The 16,289-nt window shown below is 40.7% G+C and overlaps 1 protein-coding gene across 1 annotated transcript in view; it reads right to left on the reverse strand.

Annotated features, from left to right (window-relative positions):
• Positions 1-11,336: 11,336 nt before the first annotated feature.
• The window catches only part of WWTR1 (WW domain containing transcription regulator 1), a 127,837-nt gene continuing 122,884 nt past the window's right edge, over positions 11,337-16,289 (reverse strand). The window contains exon 7 of the mRNA XM_045539450.1: positions 11,337-14,808. Within this exon, the coding sequence (XP_045395406.1) occupies positions 14,624-14,808 (185 nt within the window). The 3' untranslated portion in view covers positions 11,337-14,623. The remainder of the gene's footprint in view (positions 14,809-16,289) is intronic.

The raw sequence follows: 16,289 nt of genomic DNA on the forward strand, positions 1-16,289 counted from the left end.
GGGTTTTTAAAAAGTTGATTTGGGTAACAGTTTTGTCAGCCTATTGCACAGGATTAAGGTAATAAGTATTATTAATTCTGTGTGTTATATGAAGACATCACTTTGGTTTTATGAGTCAGGCATGAATATGAAGTCAAATTCATTCTGTTGACTTAGATTCAAACCCCAACTCCTCCATATACCAGCTTAGTGGTATTTTCTAAGTCTCCATTTTCCCATTTGTAAAAAGGACTGTTGAAAGGTAATCAATCATCCAGGAAATTTTGAAGTCACCCAAGGGTGAAACAAAGGCTTGTGGGATTATCGATGTGACTGACATGCAGTAAGAAGGATCTCAGAGAAAATTACAAGCCAGAAAGTCTCCTTTCTTCACCTGCCAGGTTGACGGTCTGCACTACGTAGGTTAGACACACTGAAAACTAAGTCAGAGAAGCACAGTCATCAGGGAAGCAACTTGCAATCACCTGCTGTGTACCAGCCTCTGGGGGGTAGCACTGAAGATACACAGAGTCACACGCTATGATTTTGCCCTCACTGCAATGAAAACTCTGAGATCAGAGATCGTATTAATATATGGCACCTGAAAATAGGCAGAAAGGCACTAAAGATCTCGTGGGAAGGCTATAAATACACACACACACACACACACACACACACACATACACGGAGTGTTTCAATTCAGTTTAGACCATTTGTTCCCAAACATGGCTGATCATCAAAATCACCTAGGAAATGTTCTAAAATTACAGATTCCTGAGCCACAGCCTAGACCTACTGCATCTGAAAATCTGGGCATGAGGTGTGGAAGTCTTTTGGGTTTTTTTTTGTCATTTATTTTATTTTTAAAGCTCACCAGGTGATGCTGAAAACCACCCACTTCGAGCAACCATGGCCTTAGATCACTGCCTGGCAGAATGAAGGAGGGTCAGGCCCTACTGCTGCTCACCCCGGGGGCTCACACTTTACTGAGGAACAGTAATACAAGGTAGTGCATGCTAAATCCTAAAGTGCGCCCCAGGTAATGAGGTCACGATGCTCCAGAAGTTCAGAGACATCTGGCCATTAGTACTGATTCCCTCCCTACCTGTGTTCTTTTTTTTTAAACATGGACACCATTAATTGGATTATCTGAATTCTTTGATGAGGAAATTTGAATGGGGGTAAGAGGCATCAATTCCTTATTTAGGGGTTTTCAGTGATTTAGAATTTTAAGAAAAAAAGGAAATTATAGTCATCATCAGATCTGGTCTCATTATTTTATAGATGAAAAACTAAAATAGGCCTTTGACAAGTTTTCACACAAAAAGGCCATTTTTCAAATTCAACTACTATAAAATTAGGGGAAATAGCTTACCATGGAGAAGAGGACTTAGAAGGAAGAGACAGGAAACAAATGGTAAAGATGAGCAGGCCTCTCCCTTTGGAGATGCCCCTGTACACACACACACACACACACACACACACACACACACACACACACACCCCAAGGTGGGTCTTCAGACTGTCCAGAACCCGCTCTTACAGGAGTTGCCGACTTTGTGTTGCTGACTTTAGCCCATGACTTATTTCTCTGCACTTTAGATTACAAGTTCCTTGAGGCAAGAGCAGTATGTGATTCAAATCGACAGCTCTAGTGTCTAACATGGGACCTAGCACACAGTAGGCAATGAATAAATTTATGTGGATAGATATGCATGGAGCCCCTAATTTTCCTTCTTCTGTACCCTTTGGCTGAGTGAGGTAATGTCCTTAGTCCTGAAAGAAACTGTAGAAAGCTTTCAAAAATGAGTAGGCAAAACAAGTAGGCAGTGGGTATCTATTTTAAAATTGAACCTGAGGCTGGAGGGATTCACTTGGTACACAGATCCATGAGTATAAAAATTTAAATTATATTTTCTATAACTGCATTTGGTTTCTCGCTCTGAATGCCATTGCACCAGGCTTTAACTCGGGTCATTCTTGGGGTTTTCCACCCTGGCTCAGAATTCTACTGGGCCCATGAGCACAGGGCCAAAAGCCCAGTTGAAAAGGGGAAAGGAAAAGGAGAAATGCTAGTAAGCAAAAATAAAACCTGAATTATTATTTCAAAGTATTATACATCCCCATATGCGTGATATGCTGAGGGACCTGAGCTATTAGTGATGATGGAGGAAAAGAAATGAAACAAATTTGTGGATTTTTTTCCCCAAACACACCAACCACATGTACAGTTGCTGGCAAGAAGATGTCATAACAAAGTGCTGAACAAAGTTAATGTAAACAACACCAGTTTCATCCCACTATTCAAATCCTAGCAGTGTCTGCCCAGGAATTGAGGGCAGCTCTGCTCTGAGAACCTTATGGAAAACACGGGGCCTAGAGGATCTCCAGATGGTGCAAAACAACAAACGGTCAAATGGAACATCCCAAGACAGACATCACAATTCTTCCATGTATATACACCCAGCTGGCAGCAGGACATGACTGAAGGCTCTGGCTTGATCTCAGAAAAAGAAGACATGAAGTGCATTCAGGTTTAGTCACCAAGCCTAGAATAACTGTCTTGGCATAGAACCCTCGAAATGCAGGAGAGAGAATTCCGGGGCACACCATACTCTATGGGAGCTAGTCACCTAAAAGGTGAGACCAGACACCCACATGCTCACACACACACATCACACACACACGAGAGAGAAAAGAACAGTTCTAGAGCTTAGAACAATTAATGGGAAAGGACCATCGAGATTGACCCTAGGGAGGGAAATATCCATCTTTCTACAAAATTACTTTGTCCCGTGTTAGAAACATTAGTTGGCTGACCTTGACCTTAACCCAATATATCACTCAGGGTCCAATCAGAGATCAGGTATCTATGTGTATACACACACACACACACACACACACACACACACACGCTATAGGGATTTGACCTCACATAACTATTGGAACTGGTTGAGCAGTCTCTCTAAGACTGCTGTCTTCACATCCCCTTCTGGAACTTGAAGTCCACAGGGCAGGCAATCAGCAAGGCAATCAGACCTGGATGTAAAGTCTGAGAGAAGAGCAAGCTATAACCCACAAGCATGAGCTGGAGCCCACGAGGATGGAAACCCTGTCAGTTCTTGTTGCCTCTGACCCGGATGGCATGGGTGTCCTGCAGCAGCCGGAGCCCTTTGTCATGGAGCTGAGATACATGACCTGGCCCCAGAGTCAAGATGCTGCAGGGGAATCCCAGCGAATGTGCATGGGTGCAGGCCCCACTGTGGTCCTATGTCACCATCGGTCCCCAACCTTTTCGGCACCAGGAGCCAGTTTCATGGAAGACAATTTTTCCGTGGGTGGGGGGAGTGGGGAGGAGCTCAGTGGTGATGCAAGCCATGGGGAGCGGCTGTAAATACAGATGAAGCTTTGCTCTCCGCTCACATCCTGCTGTGCGCTTCCCCTCCTCCCTAAATTTCATGGAAGATAATTTTCCCACAGACAGGGGTTGGGGGTGGGGGGGCTGCGGCCTGGGGCAGAGCTAGAGCATCGTTGCTCTAACATACTAACATGAATGGGTGAAAACTATCAATTAAAATATAAGCACAATCAGTATTCTCATATGATCATTGGAAGTACCTGTCATAAAGAGAGCCACACACAGTCCCTCCTCCCCACACTGCTCACTCATGTGCTTATAATTTCCCAAGTAATTCTGTTTAATGATTTTACCCCTTCTGTGCGGAAAAGGCCAGAATACAGAGGCAGATTTCTATAATCCTTAGCATTAAAAGAGAAAAAAAGAAGAAAAGGCAGGCGCCCAAGCCCTCTGCCCTCTGTGACAGGCTGACCCTGTCCCTAGCTGGCGTTGGCAGAGCACTTACTCTGGCACAGACAAGGCTCTTCACATGCATCAAACTCATTTAATAATCACAACCCCTGGGGGTAGCTGTGCTATTGTCACCCTTATTTGAGAACTGAGGAAACTGAGGCATAAAGAGGTTGAGCAACAAACCAAGAACAGTGAGGTGGCCGAGCTGGCATTAAACCAGGACACCTGGCTCTAGAGGCTGACTCCCCACCTCCGGGCTCTCCTGTCCTGTCCCCCCAGTGTCAATGCAAAGGCATCCCGTGCTGAACTACAGCTCTCCTGCTTCCCACTGGTCGGGCAAAGGCTGGGATCCTTCTCAAGAAAGCTCAGCAAACTGCGCTGGATGAAAATGAGGAGCAAGTACTACAGACATTGGGCCAAAAGGGAAAGCCCACTGGGAGCTGATTTCAATCATCTGCAGCTGAAAATCTCAGGCTACTTTTAAATTCGTATCTCTCAACTTTCCAGGCTTCTTCAGGAGTGCTTTGATTTCGCTATTTCAGTGTGTGACCCTTCCCAGAGCAGGAAGAGAACCAGGTGCTAACTGTGACACTCAGCAACTGTGCAGCCTTGGAAAAGCCTCTCCGTCCCTCTGGGCCTCAGTTTCCTCCTCAGTAAATGAGGGCCGTTAGTCGGGCTGTTGCTAAGTTCCTCTCTAGTGCTCTCACGCTCTGGTTTTGGAGTCGTCAGAAGTAGCCTGGATTATGAAAACCTGGGTCTACAGAGCTTAGCCTCTTTGCAGAGCTTTTGAAAAATCCCGATGTCCAGTCCAGGCCCCACATCCAGAGATACTAATTTAATTAAATGAGATTAGAGATTGGAGCACAGACATCAGTCCTTTTTTTTTTCTTTTAAATCACCAGGTGATTCTAATAAGGAGGTAGGTTTGAGAACTGCTCTGGAATGTTCTCAAACTTGAGTCCTGGAGGGCTTCCTAAAGCACAGAGCGCTGGTTCCCACCCCAAAGCTTCTGATTCAGTAGGCTTGGGGGTGGGGCATTCCTATTAAGTTCCCTAATGATGCTAATGCTGCTGGCCCAGAGACCACGCTTGGAGAACTCCAGAAGGTTTTACACCCTCTGAAACGGTACAGATGGTCAGATGAGTACTTTTTCCCTTCCCTGGAGATAAAATTCTTAGATTTTATTAGATTCTTAGAGATCCATGACCCCAGAAAAATCAAAGCCAGATTAGAGTCTAATTGTGCATTTAAAGCTTTTTCCAGACAGGGTTTCATAGCAGGTGATTTTGCAACTGGTTCAGTCTTGGAGTAGTCCCAAGGGTGTGTGTGTGTGTGTGTGTGTGTGTGTGTGTGTGTTTGCTTAAGCACCTGGGCATTGCCAGGCTCTGTGATGCCAACATACCAGTCCTTACTCGGTTTCCCACCCAGAAGTTGCACTACTCAGAGCATCATGCTGGCGATGAGGGAAAGCATGACAACTTTTCAGAGCATCAAATGTGGATATTGTGGGGAGGTAAAGAAAACAGCAAGAGAGAGAAAGAAAAAGAGAGGATTCCTAGTGACACTACTGAAGCAAAAATAAACCTCTACAGATGATCATGCTGCCTCATAATGCCTATTGATGCTGGGGCCACAAACTTGGGAAAACAAATGTGCCATCACAATCACCCTTAGGATCAGTTAAATAACATTAATCAGCATTAATTATACTCATTCTCTCATCTAAAATGTGAATGGGAAGTTCACATATAAACTTAAATTTATGTTTTTCACGTTTTTAAAATTTCTATTTTGTAGATGTTTCATAGTATACATAATATATTAGAACAGTCATATATGTATACAATTTATAAATTAAAAAACAAAAAAAGCAAATATAAGTACATTGGGGCTCCATGGTCCTCCATCTTGAGCGTGGACCAGAATCACCTGGAAGCTCACTGAATACATTTATATTCCCAGCCTTCAGCCTCATTCAGATTCAGGGGGTCAGAGAAATTCACACGTTACACTAACAACTTAGAATATTCTGAGGCAGGTGAACCATTGACTTGACTATGAATACTGCTCCAGGAATTTTGTATTTTTCTTTTTTCCCCCCCGCTTTGTACCTAATAACTGTATTCTCACTCAAAAGCCCCTCCAAAGGCTCTCCCCACCAAAGAATATATAGCTCAGTACACAGAAAGAAACAAACATGTCCATATTCTGCACGTCTTTCTCTTTCCCCTTCCAGGATGCCCCATCCCCTACCCCGAACTGGGGCGCTGGTCACTGCACCAAGACAAAGCCACCTGCTGCCCTCTACTGGCCACTTGGCTCAGCCATCAGAGGGCAGCAGATAATAGGTCACCAGGCAGATAATTTCTCAGCAGGCAGATCTGGCCATCTTTCTAAAGAATCCAATTTTTCTCCAATGTCTTTCCATCAAGGGAACATTTTCCTACAACCCCATAAATGCAAGTCACAGCAGTGAGAGCAAACAGGTCAATCAAAGATGGTGCTATGCAAAGAAAGGGTTTCAGTGTGAGGCCTTGCTCAGGTGCTGGGTACGAAACAAACGAAAATCTCCGCTCCAGCAACGGAGAAGCAAATGATCTCTTATTGTTAGACGGTGGCAAGTGCTGTGGAGAGAAACACGGCCTGGGAAGAAGAGAGGGAAACACTCACAACAAGAAGAGAATGAATATGTATTGACCACCCATGAATTACTGGTGTTTTACATAAGTCACTTCTTCCATGCTTCACCACTCTCACAGGTACCTCCTGCTTTATTATGCCAATTTTACATGTAAAGAAACTGAAGACTGTACGAAACTTGGCTAAGGTCACGGCGTTAATTAATAGCTGCACAGCGCTGGATTTCTTAACTGGTTGTAGGAATGAAGCCCAGGGCAAATCGTAAAGGAGACTGCCCACACATGACTTTTATTAGCACTCACACACCCTACCTTCTCCAGGACTCAATACGCTGCGTGGAATGTACCGGGCCTTTTCCCCCCATTAACGTTCCACCCTTGTTCTGATTCTCTGAGATTCTTATTTCACTCCATACTAATCCCATAACTGGATTCTCTTTTTAGAGTGCAAGGGGTAATGACTGTTAATTTCTGCTAATTCCATAAATTAATTTTCTCCATTCATAGACCAATTAGTTACATCATCATTCCCCGGGTAAGATATTCAAGTAGGGCCTTTTTCTGGAAATAGTCTCCTAATCCTAATGGTGGAAATGTCAGTTCCTCTGGTTGAGTAGTAAGGAACATGCTTTGCAATTTGGCTGGCTGAAATTATATCATTTATTAAGATTAGAATCATAGTTAAAATATCAGTTTCTCAACCTCCAGTCTGCTCTAGCTGTTCAACTTTCAAAAGTGCCACAAGAAAAGGAGTGTGTGTTTGGGTATGTGACACAAATTCATCTATCTCCTAAATGTTGAAAATCTGTTCAAACACTAAGGAAGATAATAAAATGGAAGAATTTTAATGCCATAGGAAAGTGAGAATTTTATAGGTAAGGAGAATAAGGAATGAAACTAAAAAATGTTAACTAGATTTCTGGAGATTAGAATTATGTCTGTTATTTCTGATACAGCTGGCACTAGTACCTGACTTCCAAGACGGAGGTTGTTGGGGATTTTGTCTGTTTGTCTACTCATCTTCAAATGTCATTCTTTGAGAATGCTAAGAAAATAGATCGAATTGAGTTGAAAGACAGTATTATAAAGTTGTCAATTCTGCCTAATTGACTCTAAAAACGTAATACCATTCCAATAAACACACACACATGTACGCATACAAACACTAATGATGCCTAGTTTCTAGAACACAGTAGGTCATCAATATATATTGTTCCCCTTCTATTTCTGCTTCTGTGCCTTTGTTTACCAGTTCCCCATTCCCAGAATTCTCTGACTACTCCCCTCATCTTACCTCACCACAAGCCCCAAAATGATCTCTCTCTCCTAAACTTTATTAGCATCCACTTGGTGCTAAATACGTAATACTATATAAGCTTCTTAGAGGCAGAGGCCATGATTTCAATTTCTTCCTATGTTCATAGCATCAAATAGGTCCTTGCACATGGAGAGAGCCACAACTTCTCTCCATTTTGGTTCATCTTCTCTTTTTTTACTTGTTTTCTATAAGTCATTCTACTATTCAAAATCTTCCTGTGGCTTCTATTGTGTAGGGTAAACTCCAGCTCTGTAGCAAAGCATACACACCCCTTCAAGGATTACTCTCCATTTACTTTATTTGGTCTCACCTCCTACTTCATTGTCCCCAGGGCCGTGAGCCTTCTTGTTACTCCTCTTTCAAAATTCTAAGCTTTTGTATATACAGTTTCCTTAACCTGAAATGCCTGGGAAACTCCTTGAAGAATAAGGCTCAGATACCATGACCTATTTCAGGCTGTTCACACCTCTTCTTCTTCCCTTTTCTGAGCTCTCATAACTCTTTGTCCCATAATGGATGGCCCTGATTAAACTATGGAATTGAGTTTTCTTTATGCTTGTATTTCTCATGCCTATGGAGTTCCTTTGACATACCAGGAGCTCAGCAAGTACTTACTGATGGGTGAATGAATGAATGAAAGGGCTACGTAGAGATATAGATATAGATATAAATATAGATATATGACGGAAGTAATATTTGAAAATAACATGAAGTTTTGACTTATCTGTGGTTACACAAATATTGGTCTAAAAAAATTTGAAAGATAATCACAAGCCTAAACATGTGTTTGAAAGACTAAGGATGTACTTTCACAATAAACATAAAACAAAAAGTGTCAGAATTGCTTTACAATAAACATAAAACAAGAAATGTTACAGATATCAACTGTCAGACTTAGAACTTAAGGAAATTGGACATTTCATACTTAATAACCTAAGGAAAGCAAGTAAATTATTTATCCAAGAATTTTGATGTCCATGCAATATTTAATCATAATTTTAAAAATCTAGTGCCCCAATGAAAAATCTAAAAAATAGAGATTATGATTTTTTTATGGGAAAAGCCAACACATCAATTTTCAATACACTGTAATTCTAAAAAAAGAAATTTGAATACCCTATAAATACACAAGTACAAGTCCCAGCTCTGAATTGATTTGGCTACAATTCCTGTCACAGATTTGCTTGATCACTTAGATTGATCAAGTAGACATGTTATTGGCTGCAATGCCTGTCACCTATTGATTGGTAATAGAGTTGTTTAATCAACTAACTTGTCTAGGAAGTTCCTGCCCACTATTTTGCAAGCCCACTTTTCTATGTGTCCTCTCTGAAACTGTTACTTGCTTCCTTGGAGAATACGATGGGCCCCCAAAATAATTTACTCAGCAAATACTTACTGGGCATCCACTATGTGTGAGACATCCCTTGCATGCCTCAGGGACCAAGTTACCAGCCTCATGGAGGTTACATAGTGCCTGTATCGTTTCCCCGCATCCTAGCCAACACTTGGTGTTATTAGTCTTTTCAGTTTTGAAGTTTATCAGAAGTGAAATGGTATGTCATTGTATCTAAATTTCTGATAAGTAATGAAGTTGGCAAATTAGTTGCCACCTACTTTCATCTTCTATAAATTTTCTAATCATAGAATTGGCCCATATTTCTATTGGGCTGTTTATTTTTCTTATTGATTTATAAGAGTTTGTTATATTCTGGATATTTTAGGTCTGGTTCCCAGAAGCAGACCCTGATACAAGGACTCATGTACAAGTGATTTATTTAAGAAAAGATTTATCAAGGAAGTGAATATTCATAGGGGAAACTGGTAAGAGAGTGGGAGAAGCAAGAGCAGAAAGGGGAAGAATCAAACCAAGAGTGTGCTCTCGGGCCAGACCCCATAGGAGTTGGTCTCTCCCTGACCCCACAGGGGAACTCTGGAGGGTAAGTTACACCCCTCCTCCATCATTGGCTAAGGGTCTGCATTGGAGGATGTAGATTCCCAGCAATTTCTCTGCCTGTGTGGAGGCAAAGTGACTCTAGCAATACTTTTTAAGAGCCACAGGTGTTAAATGTTGGAAGCAAAAACATACTAGGGTGGGAGGTGGGGTGCACAAAAACAGTCAAAAGGAATCTAAGGTGATCTGAGTGGAGAACTGACATCATCCCCTAAAGGCAATAGTATATGAAAAAATAATTCAATTTCACTATTAATTCAAGAAATGCAATCTATAAGAATAAGATACTTTCCACCTTACACATTTGCAAAGATTTAAGCCCAATATCCAGCTCTAATTTAGCAGCAGTGAAAGAAGATTTTACATACATTGTTGTTGGGGTATAAATTGGTACAGCCCTTTCTGGAAAAAATATTTAGTAGAATCTATCAAAATTTACAATTACATATCTTTTGATGCAGTTATTCCTTTCCTAGGAATTTATCTTCTAGCCATATTCACACAAAACCAGACTGTCTGCTGCCACACTCTTTGTAGAGGCAGAAACTAAAAACAACCAATAAGGGATGTATAGAGAAAAGAATATTATTTGTTGTTTAAAATGATGAGATATACAGCTATATGTACTGGCATGGAGAGATGCCCATGGACATTGGATATATTTGTTGCTTATTGTGTGACCTTGCACAAGTTACTTAGCATCTCTACACCTCAATTTCTTCATCTGTAAAGTGAAGATAGTAATAGTATTGAAATGATAGGTCTGCTGTGTGGATTCAATTAGATGATATGTATCCCGTGTTTTGCATAGTGCCTGGCACCTAGTAAATGCTCACTATTAGCAATATCATTGTTAAAATGAAAGTGTCAAAACAGCATGTACAATTTTTTTTGTTTTAAAAAGATCCAACTTATACTATAGGCAAAAATCTAACTTGCGCTTTTTTTAAAAAAAGTCTGAGGTTTGGGGGATACAGAACTTTTCACATTTTACTTTACACATGTATTTATACTATTTTCAACAATGAGCACATATTACCTTAAAAGTGATGATGAAATATGGTTTTTAAAAAGATGCATGAGATTTAGACTCTGGAATGTTAGTAAGTTTCCAACATCATCTCTTTGTGTTGTTTAGCAGAAGGATTCTGCTGCAGAGTACCCTCACCAAATGCTTCTGCCGGGCAGGCAGGTATCAGGACAGCGAGCTTCAAAGGACTCACGGACAGAGAAATACACCATCACAAACAGACACTCAACAGTGAGTGATGAGCTGTTGTTTCGGTTTCAGTTTTGATGACAAAAGATGCCACATCATATTTTTAATAATAGGCAAGAATGAGAATACTGTAGTTCTGATGTCAAATCTCTGAGGGGGTTGGCAGGACAGTGTGAAACTAAAAAAAAAAAATACATACCTTTAAAAATCTCAGTGGGCTACTTCAAATAAAGTGGAAACCAGAATTCTGTGGACATTGAGAATGCTGAAGGCCAGGCATGTGAGCCAAAACATTGTTTGCCTACAGAATTTTCTCTCTTTCATTGTCTGCCAGAAGGGTTATATAAGCCTCTCTTTCGGTACCACCCAAAACCCTCTGTGAAAGGAACACAGACAAATAATGAAAAGACAAAGGCTCAAAGTGGAAATTCAATTGTATTTATTTTTCTTACACAGAATCAGAGAAGTAAAAACCAGTACCAAACTCTAGGTAAAATGGTTTGATCTGATTGATTTGGCTGCATACTTTCTGTACGCATAACATTCTAAATTAAATATAAAGACATTTCATATTACAAAATGTAGAAGTATTTTTTTTTAAAAAGTTAAAGTACTAGCACATAAATGATGTAGTGTGTTAGGGAAACGGTCTCTGTCAATCACCCATTTTCCCAATTAAATTAATCTACAATTTCCTTTTTTTTTTAAACAGCTTATTTTTTTTTCAGAAAAGTTGTACTTTCAGAATTTACTTTCTAATTATGTCATAAGAACACAGCTTGCAACCCTTTTCTCACTCCAGATCATCTTCTTCTGCAGAGAGATTTTCTGTCGAGTTGGGGTCAACAGCACCCTTCGCACACTAAATGCCTTACTGCTTTACCTGCTTCCCACATACTGTATGATCAGTGAAGAAATGGCATTTCACATCCTAAACACTGTGGTGAAACACTGTCTAACAATTACTTAGATTTAATAGAATTACAATTACGCTTTGACAATGTATTTACTTCAAGAAAATGTATTTTATCAGGAGAAAAAAACACTTTGAAAGAAAGATCTCTGAAATTATTTTTCAATTTCATTTTTTAAAATGCCTTTTCTATTTAAAAAATTTGGGGATGAAATGGTGAGATTTATTGATTGATTTAGTACTAAAAAGACCAGATATCCTGGCAGTTGTTTTATAATAAGAAATATAGTATAAATAGCACCTTATCATGAATTCTGCAGGGGTTTTAACACTTACAATAGTAGGAAATAGCCATTAAAAAATCGCTCTAACTTTAGATTTCTAGCTTTAGTGTTTTTTTTAACAAAGGTTATATTTTATGGCCTTAAAAACAACAACAACAACAACAAAATTATATCTGGCTTTATCTATTAGTAAACACATAGTCGGGGGTCTATATTTTTTTCTGGAAAAATATTTATTATATTTATTAATAAATGTTCCAACTAATTTTGCTAAAAAATTACTCTAGTATTTTCTAATGCCACAAGCTTACTAGAAAATTACTTCTAAAAATTGATAATATAAATCATCAACGATTTAACTACTTAAAAAAAGAGGGGTATCTGTTTCTTTTACATGTAGTAACCTGAAAATGAGTCTATAAAAATATTTTTAAAAAATACAGTAACACTGCTGAGTTTTGTTAGGTCCCTTGTTTTTTATTTTTCTTAGCAAGAATGTACAACTCTTTTTGCAATTTTTTGCTAACAAAAGAGAAAAATAGTGCTCCCTTCAATTTAGTAGCAATAAAAACATCTACCCTCATCTCTCTCAGAGTGCATAGGGAGAGTGAAAGGAATTAGGGGAACATAAACCATGGGTCCTACAGAAAAAAAAAAATCACTTCATAGTGTCAGGAGGCAACAGCAGGTTTATGTTCTCATCTGCCTACGTGCTCAGCATGAGTGTGGGTGGGGCAGCACTAGCCCTGCCCTCCCCTTCCTGCATAGAGTGCACCAAAACCTTCTTTTCTCCTACAACAGAGCCTTTTGGTATAAAGGTTGTAGCAGAAAATTTTTGCTTTGTTCTTTTGGGGCACCTCTCACATCTCCTGCTTGTCTTGCTTTTGGGATACTATATACTAGTCTATTTCCACTTCACAACTAGTATTCTTTCCACTATATTCCATAACTTTACTACTTCATCTCTGACCTTTTCACTTGCCTTCTTTCCAACATGATCGAATGTATTCTGTGCACCTGTATTCCAATAGATCAAAAGGAATCTTATTTAAGATCCTCAACCAAGAAGCCCCCCATGGAAATTGAAAGTTTCCTCTCAGAGACCTGAATTATTAATGTCTTTCAAAAAAGAGATTAAATTCATAGATTATAAATAATATCAGTTCAAGATATTAAACAGTTGAGGACTTCATTGGCAACGCACACAGACTGCTTGCCAGGTGAACATGATGCTCTCTCAGTCCTCAGAAGCTAATAAAAAATGTTTTTGGTTACATAAGAGGTATTGAATACATATTTCATGCCTTTTAATACCAACTGTGGCAAACAGGGTTAGGATAACATACTTAGGAATCAATTTAACTGAATTCAGAAACATATGTCTCCACCTTACGCCCTCAGAGGGCATTTTTTTTTACACGTCAGTCAGAGATCTGCTTCATCCTGCAAACAGTTTCATAGATAGAATTGTTTTAAACACTTTAAATCTTGAAAGCAAAGCTGACAAGGCTTCAGAATTTTAAAAGCAACAGCTTATGCATGTGCCATCAGGTTGAAATCTCTGTTGTCCTGATATTTTCAGAATAGTTTCAAAAAACAAAAATACAGTTGCCACTGATTTATCAAAAACATTGGCTGCCCTTTGGCATCAGTTACAAAATTACAGTGCTTTATAAAATAAATGTCAAATTCCAAGCTGCAATTTTTAAAACTCCAAGTTGCAATTTTTAAAAAGCTTTGTTTGAACAAAACGCTCATAATTAGTACCAAACGGGTCTCTTTCACAAGATCTGTAGTGTGAAAACTGTGACTAATGCTGCTGCTCCCCTCCTGCTGGAAGGACTAAGTTGTCTAGATGCTATGCAGTAAAATGATGAAAGATAAACTACAATAGGACTGTGTGTGCCTTTGTAAATACAGAGTAATAAGAGACATCACAGCCAGCATGGATTCAAAACTACATCGTATTCCATACAGCAGAAACTTACTATCCATAAAATGATTTTTAAAGCTCAAGTTAAATAGTTCTTAAAGCATTTTGTGCTACTGTCATCAATACAGTTTTTGAAACTGTAAATCAGGTCTAATTTTGTACACATTTCCTGGACCAAGCCACCTGTCAGAATTCACTGCCTGTGGTCAACTTTTTATGGTTTATAATCATCGATGTGTAAATTTCAACTTAACACCCATAAAGCTTGGCCATGGGGCAGCAGAGAAAAAAGAGAAAAGTATTCTGCATAATCAATTCTGCAGACATAATTCTGCATATTCTGTCACAAGAATGCAGGCTTGCAGAAAATGGAAATAGAATATTTATTTACGTTTAACTTAAGTTACTGTCAATCCAAACAGGCAATGATTAAACTGCCAACATGAGAAGGGGGGAGCACGAGTCATGCAGGCAGAAAGGGGTGCACCTGCGGACTGGCTCTGCTCCACCGCTTTTTCCACGAGGCCCAGGAAATGTAAGCTCATGGCTGAATCCCCGTTACAACGGCAATGGTTACAGCCAGGTTAGAAACGGCTCGCTTTTGTTCAGAGCAGACTCTACATCATTGAAGAGGGGTATCAGATCTTCAGATTCCAAAGTTCCTAGGTCAACGTTTGTTCCCGGAAGACAGTCAAGGAAATCAGGGAAACGGGTCTGCTGGGGATTGATGTTCATGGGTGTTTGTCCTGCACTTTCTCCTACAACAGAATGAAAACAAACCATTTTAATTCCTTCTTTTAAGCTCTTGAAAGAGAGACAGTTCAATTGTTAACATACCCCTCATCTTCATGCGTTCAGCTACTACACTACTGACCCTCATTAAGAAGAGGTGCAGAGATGCCCGGGGAGTCTCCAATTGCTTCTGCATAAACATGGTCCAGTGCAAAAGGCCTGTGGACCTGACCTAAGATCTGCGCCTTCCCACGACAGGAGCATGAAGAGCTGTTTTCAAAAGAGAGGCCCTGCCTGTCATAAACACCTAATTACAGAGCTATAATCTATACATTTCATTGACGCCTATCACCCTTTTTTACGCTCCAAGATAGTAGTGAGAAGTTTCTTTTAAACATGTTATTAAAAGCTGTCTTCATTAATGGCTTTAGGCATCATTTATAAAGTGGATCCTCCCAGCTAAAGCACAAGCCTCTCAGTCACCCCTCCCCTCCGTCCCCTGCCCTCCTGGCCTGATGCCCCGCCCCAGCCTCACCCCACTGTTGATCCCAAGCAGTGGGCCCGGGGCAGTGGGGGGGCCTCCAGCCACACACCCAAAAGGAACCAGGAGATCCCGGGAGCTCCCCTCCTTCCAGGCCTTAGTTTGTGGGAGTGCCACAGATCTCTGGGACTGGGGGTCTTCTCCCTCCCCATCATCTTGTCCTAGGGAGACCCCCACCCACCCCTCCCTGTCTCTTCCTCGAGCGGGGCTTGCCCCTGTAGCTCCTCCGAGCCTCTGTGGCACTGGCTTGGGTGGCAGAGCCCACTTGTTTCAGGGACCCCAGGAGGTGCTCCTGGCTCCCGGGACTGTGTGTGTATATGGGTCTGGGGGGAAGGGGGTTGGGGATGGGGAGAGGGGCCGGGCTGGGGGTGCAGGGAAGGAAACTTCTCACCAGGAGATCCAAAGGTAAGGTTGTGTCTTACCCCAGGAGCCCCCCCAGCCCCCACTCCCACCCCACACCCCCCTTGCCCGGCTGTTCCCCCCACTCCCAGGCCCCCAAGTGAGATTGCACATTAACTACTGTAAGGAGAGGAGCAGTGTTGGCAATCGTGAACCATAAGAATACTAGTGATACTGACTAGGAGAATAAACTAAATGCCTTTGGAACAGAAATAAATACATAAATGAAGGAGGGTCCTCCCCGCCTTCCACAGTATGTACAGTCCACAGCTATCTACCTTTCTCACAGCATGTGAGTCACAATGCACATGAGCATATTAAGGTTTTAAGTCTTGCAGTAAAGAAATCTGTTTTATTTTGTTTAAGCCACTATTTCCTAAGCCATTTAATCACTTAATCCTATTTTGGCAGAATGTGTATCCTAACAGAACTGGAATTCTGCAGAACATAGTTGATAAAATGCTGTACTAGAGGAAAGTTAAATGTCTGGGATGTGATATAAAGAATATATGTTCTTTATGTGCAATAGTATGGGAGAAAATGCGCTAGTGACTTTTATGTGACATT

The sequence above is a fragment of the Lemur catta genome, chromosome 1 (genome assembly GCF_020740605.2).
Source record: "Lemur catta isolate mLemCat1 chromosome 1, mLemCat1.pri, whole genome shotgun sequence".
Taxonomy (NCBI): Eukaryota; Metazoa; Chordata; class Mammalia; order Primates; family Lemuridae; genus Lemur; species Lemur catta.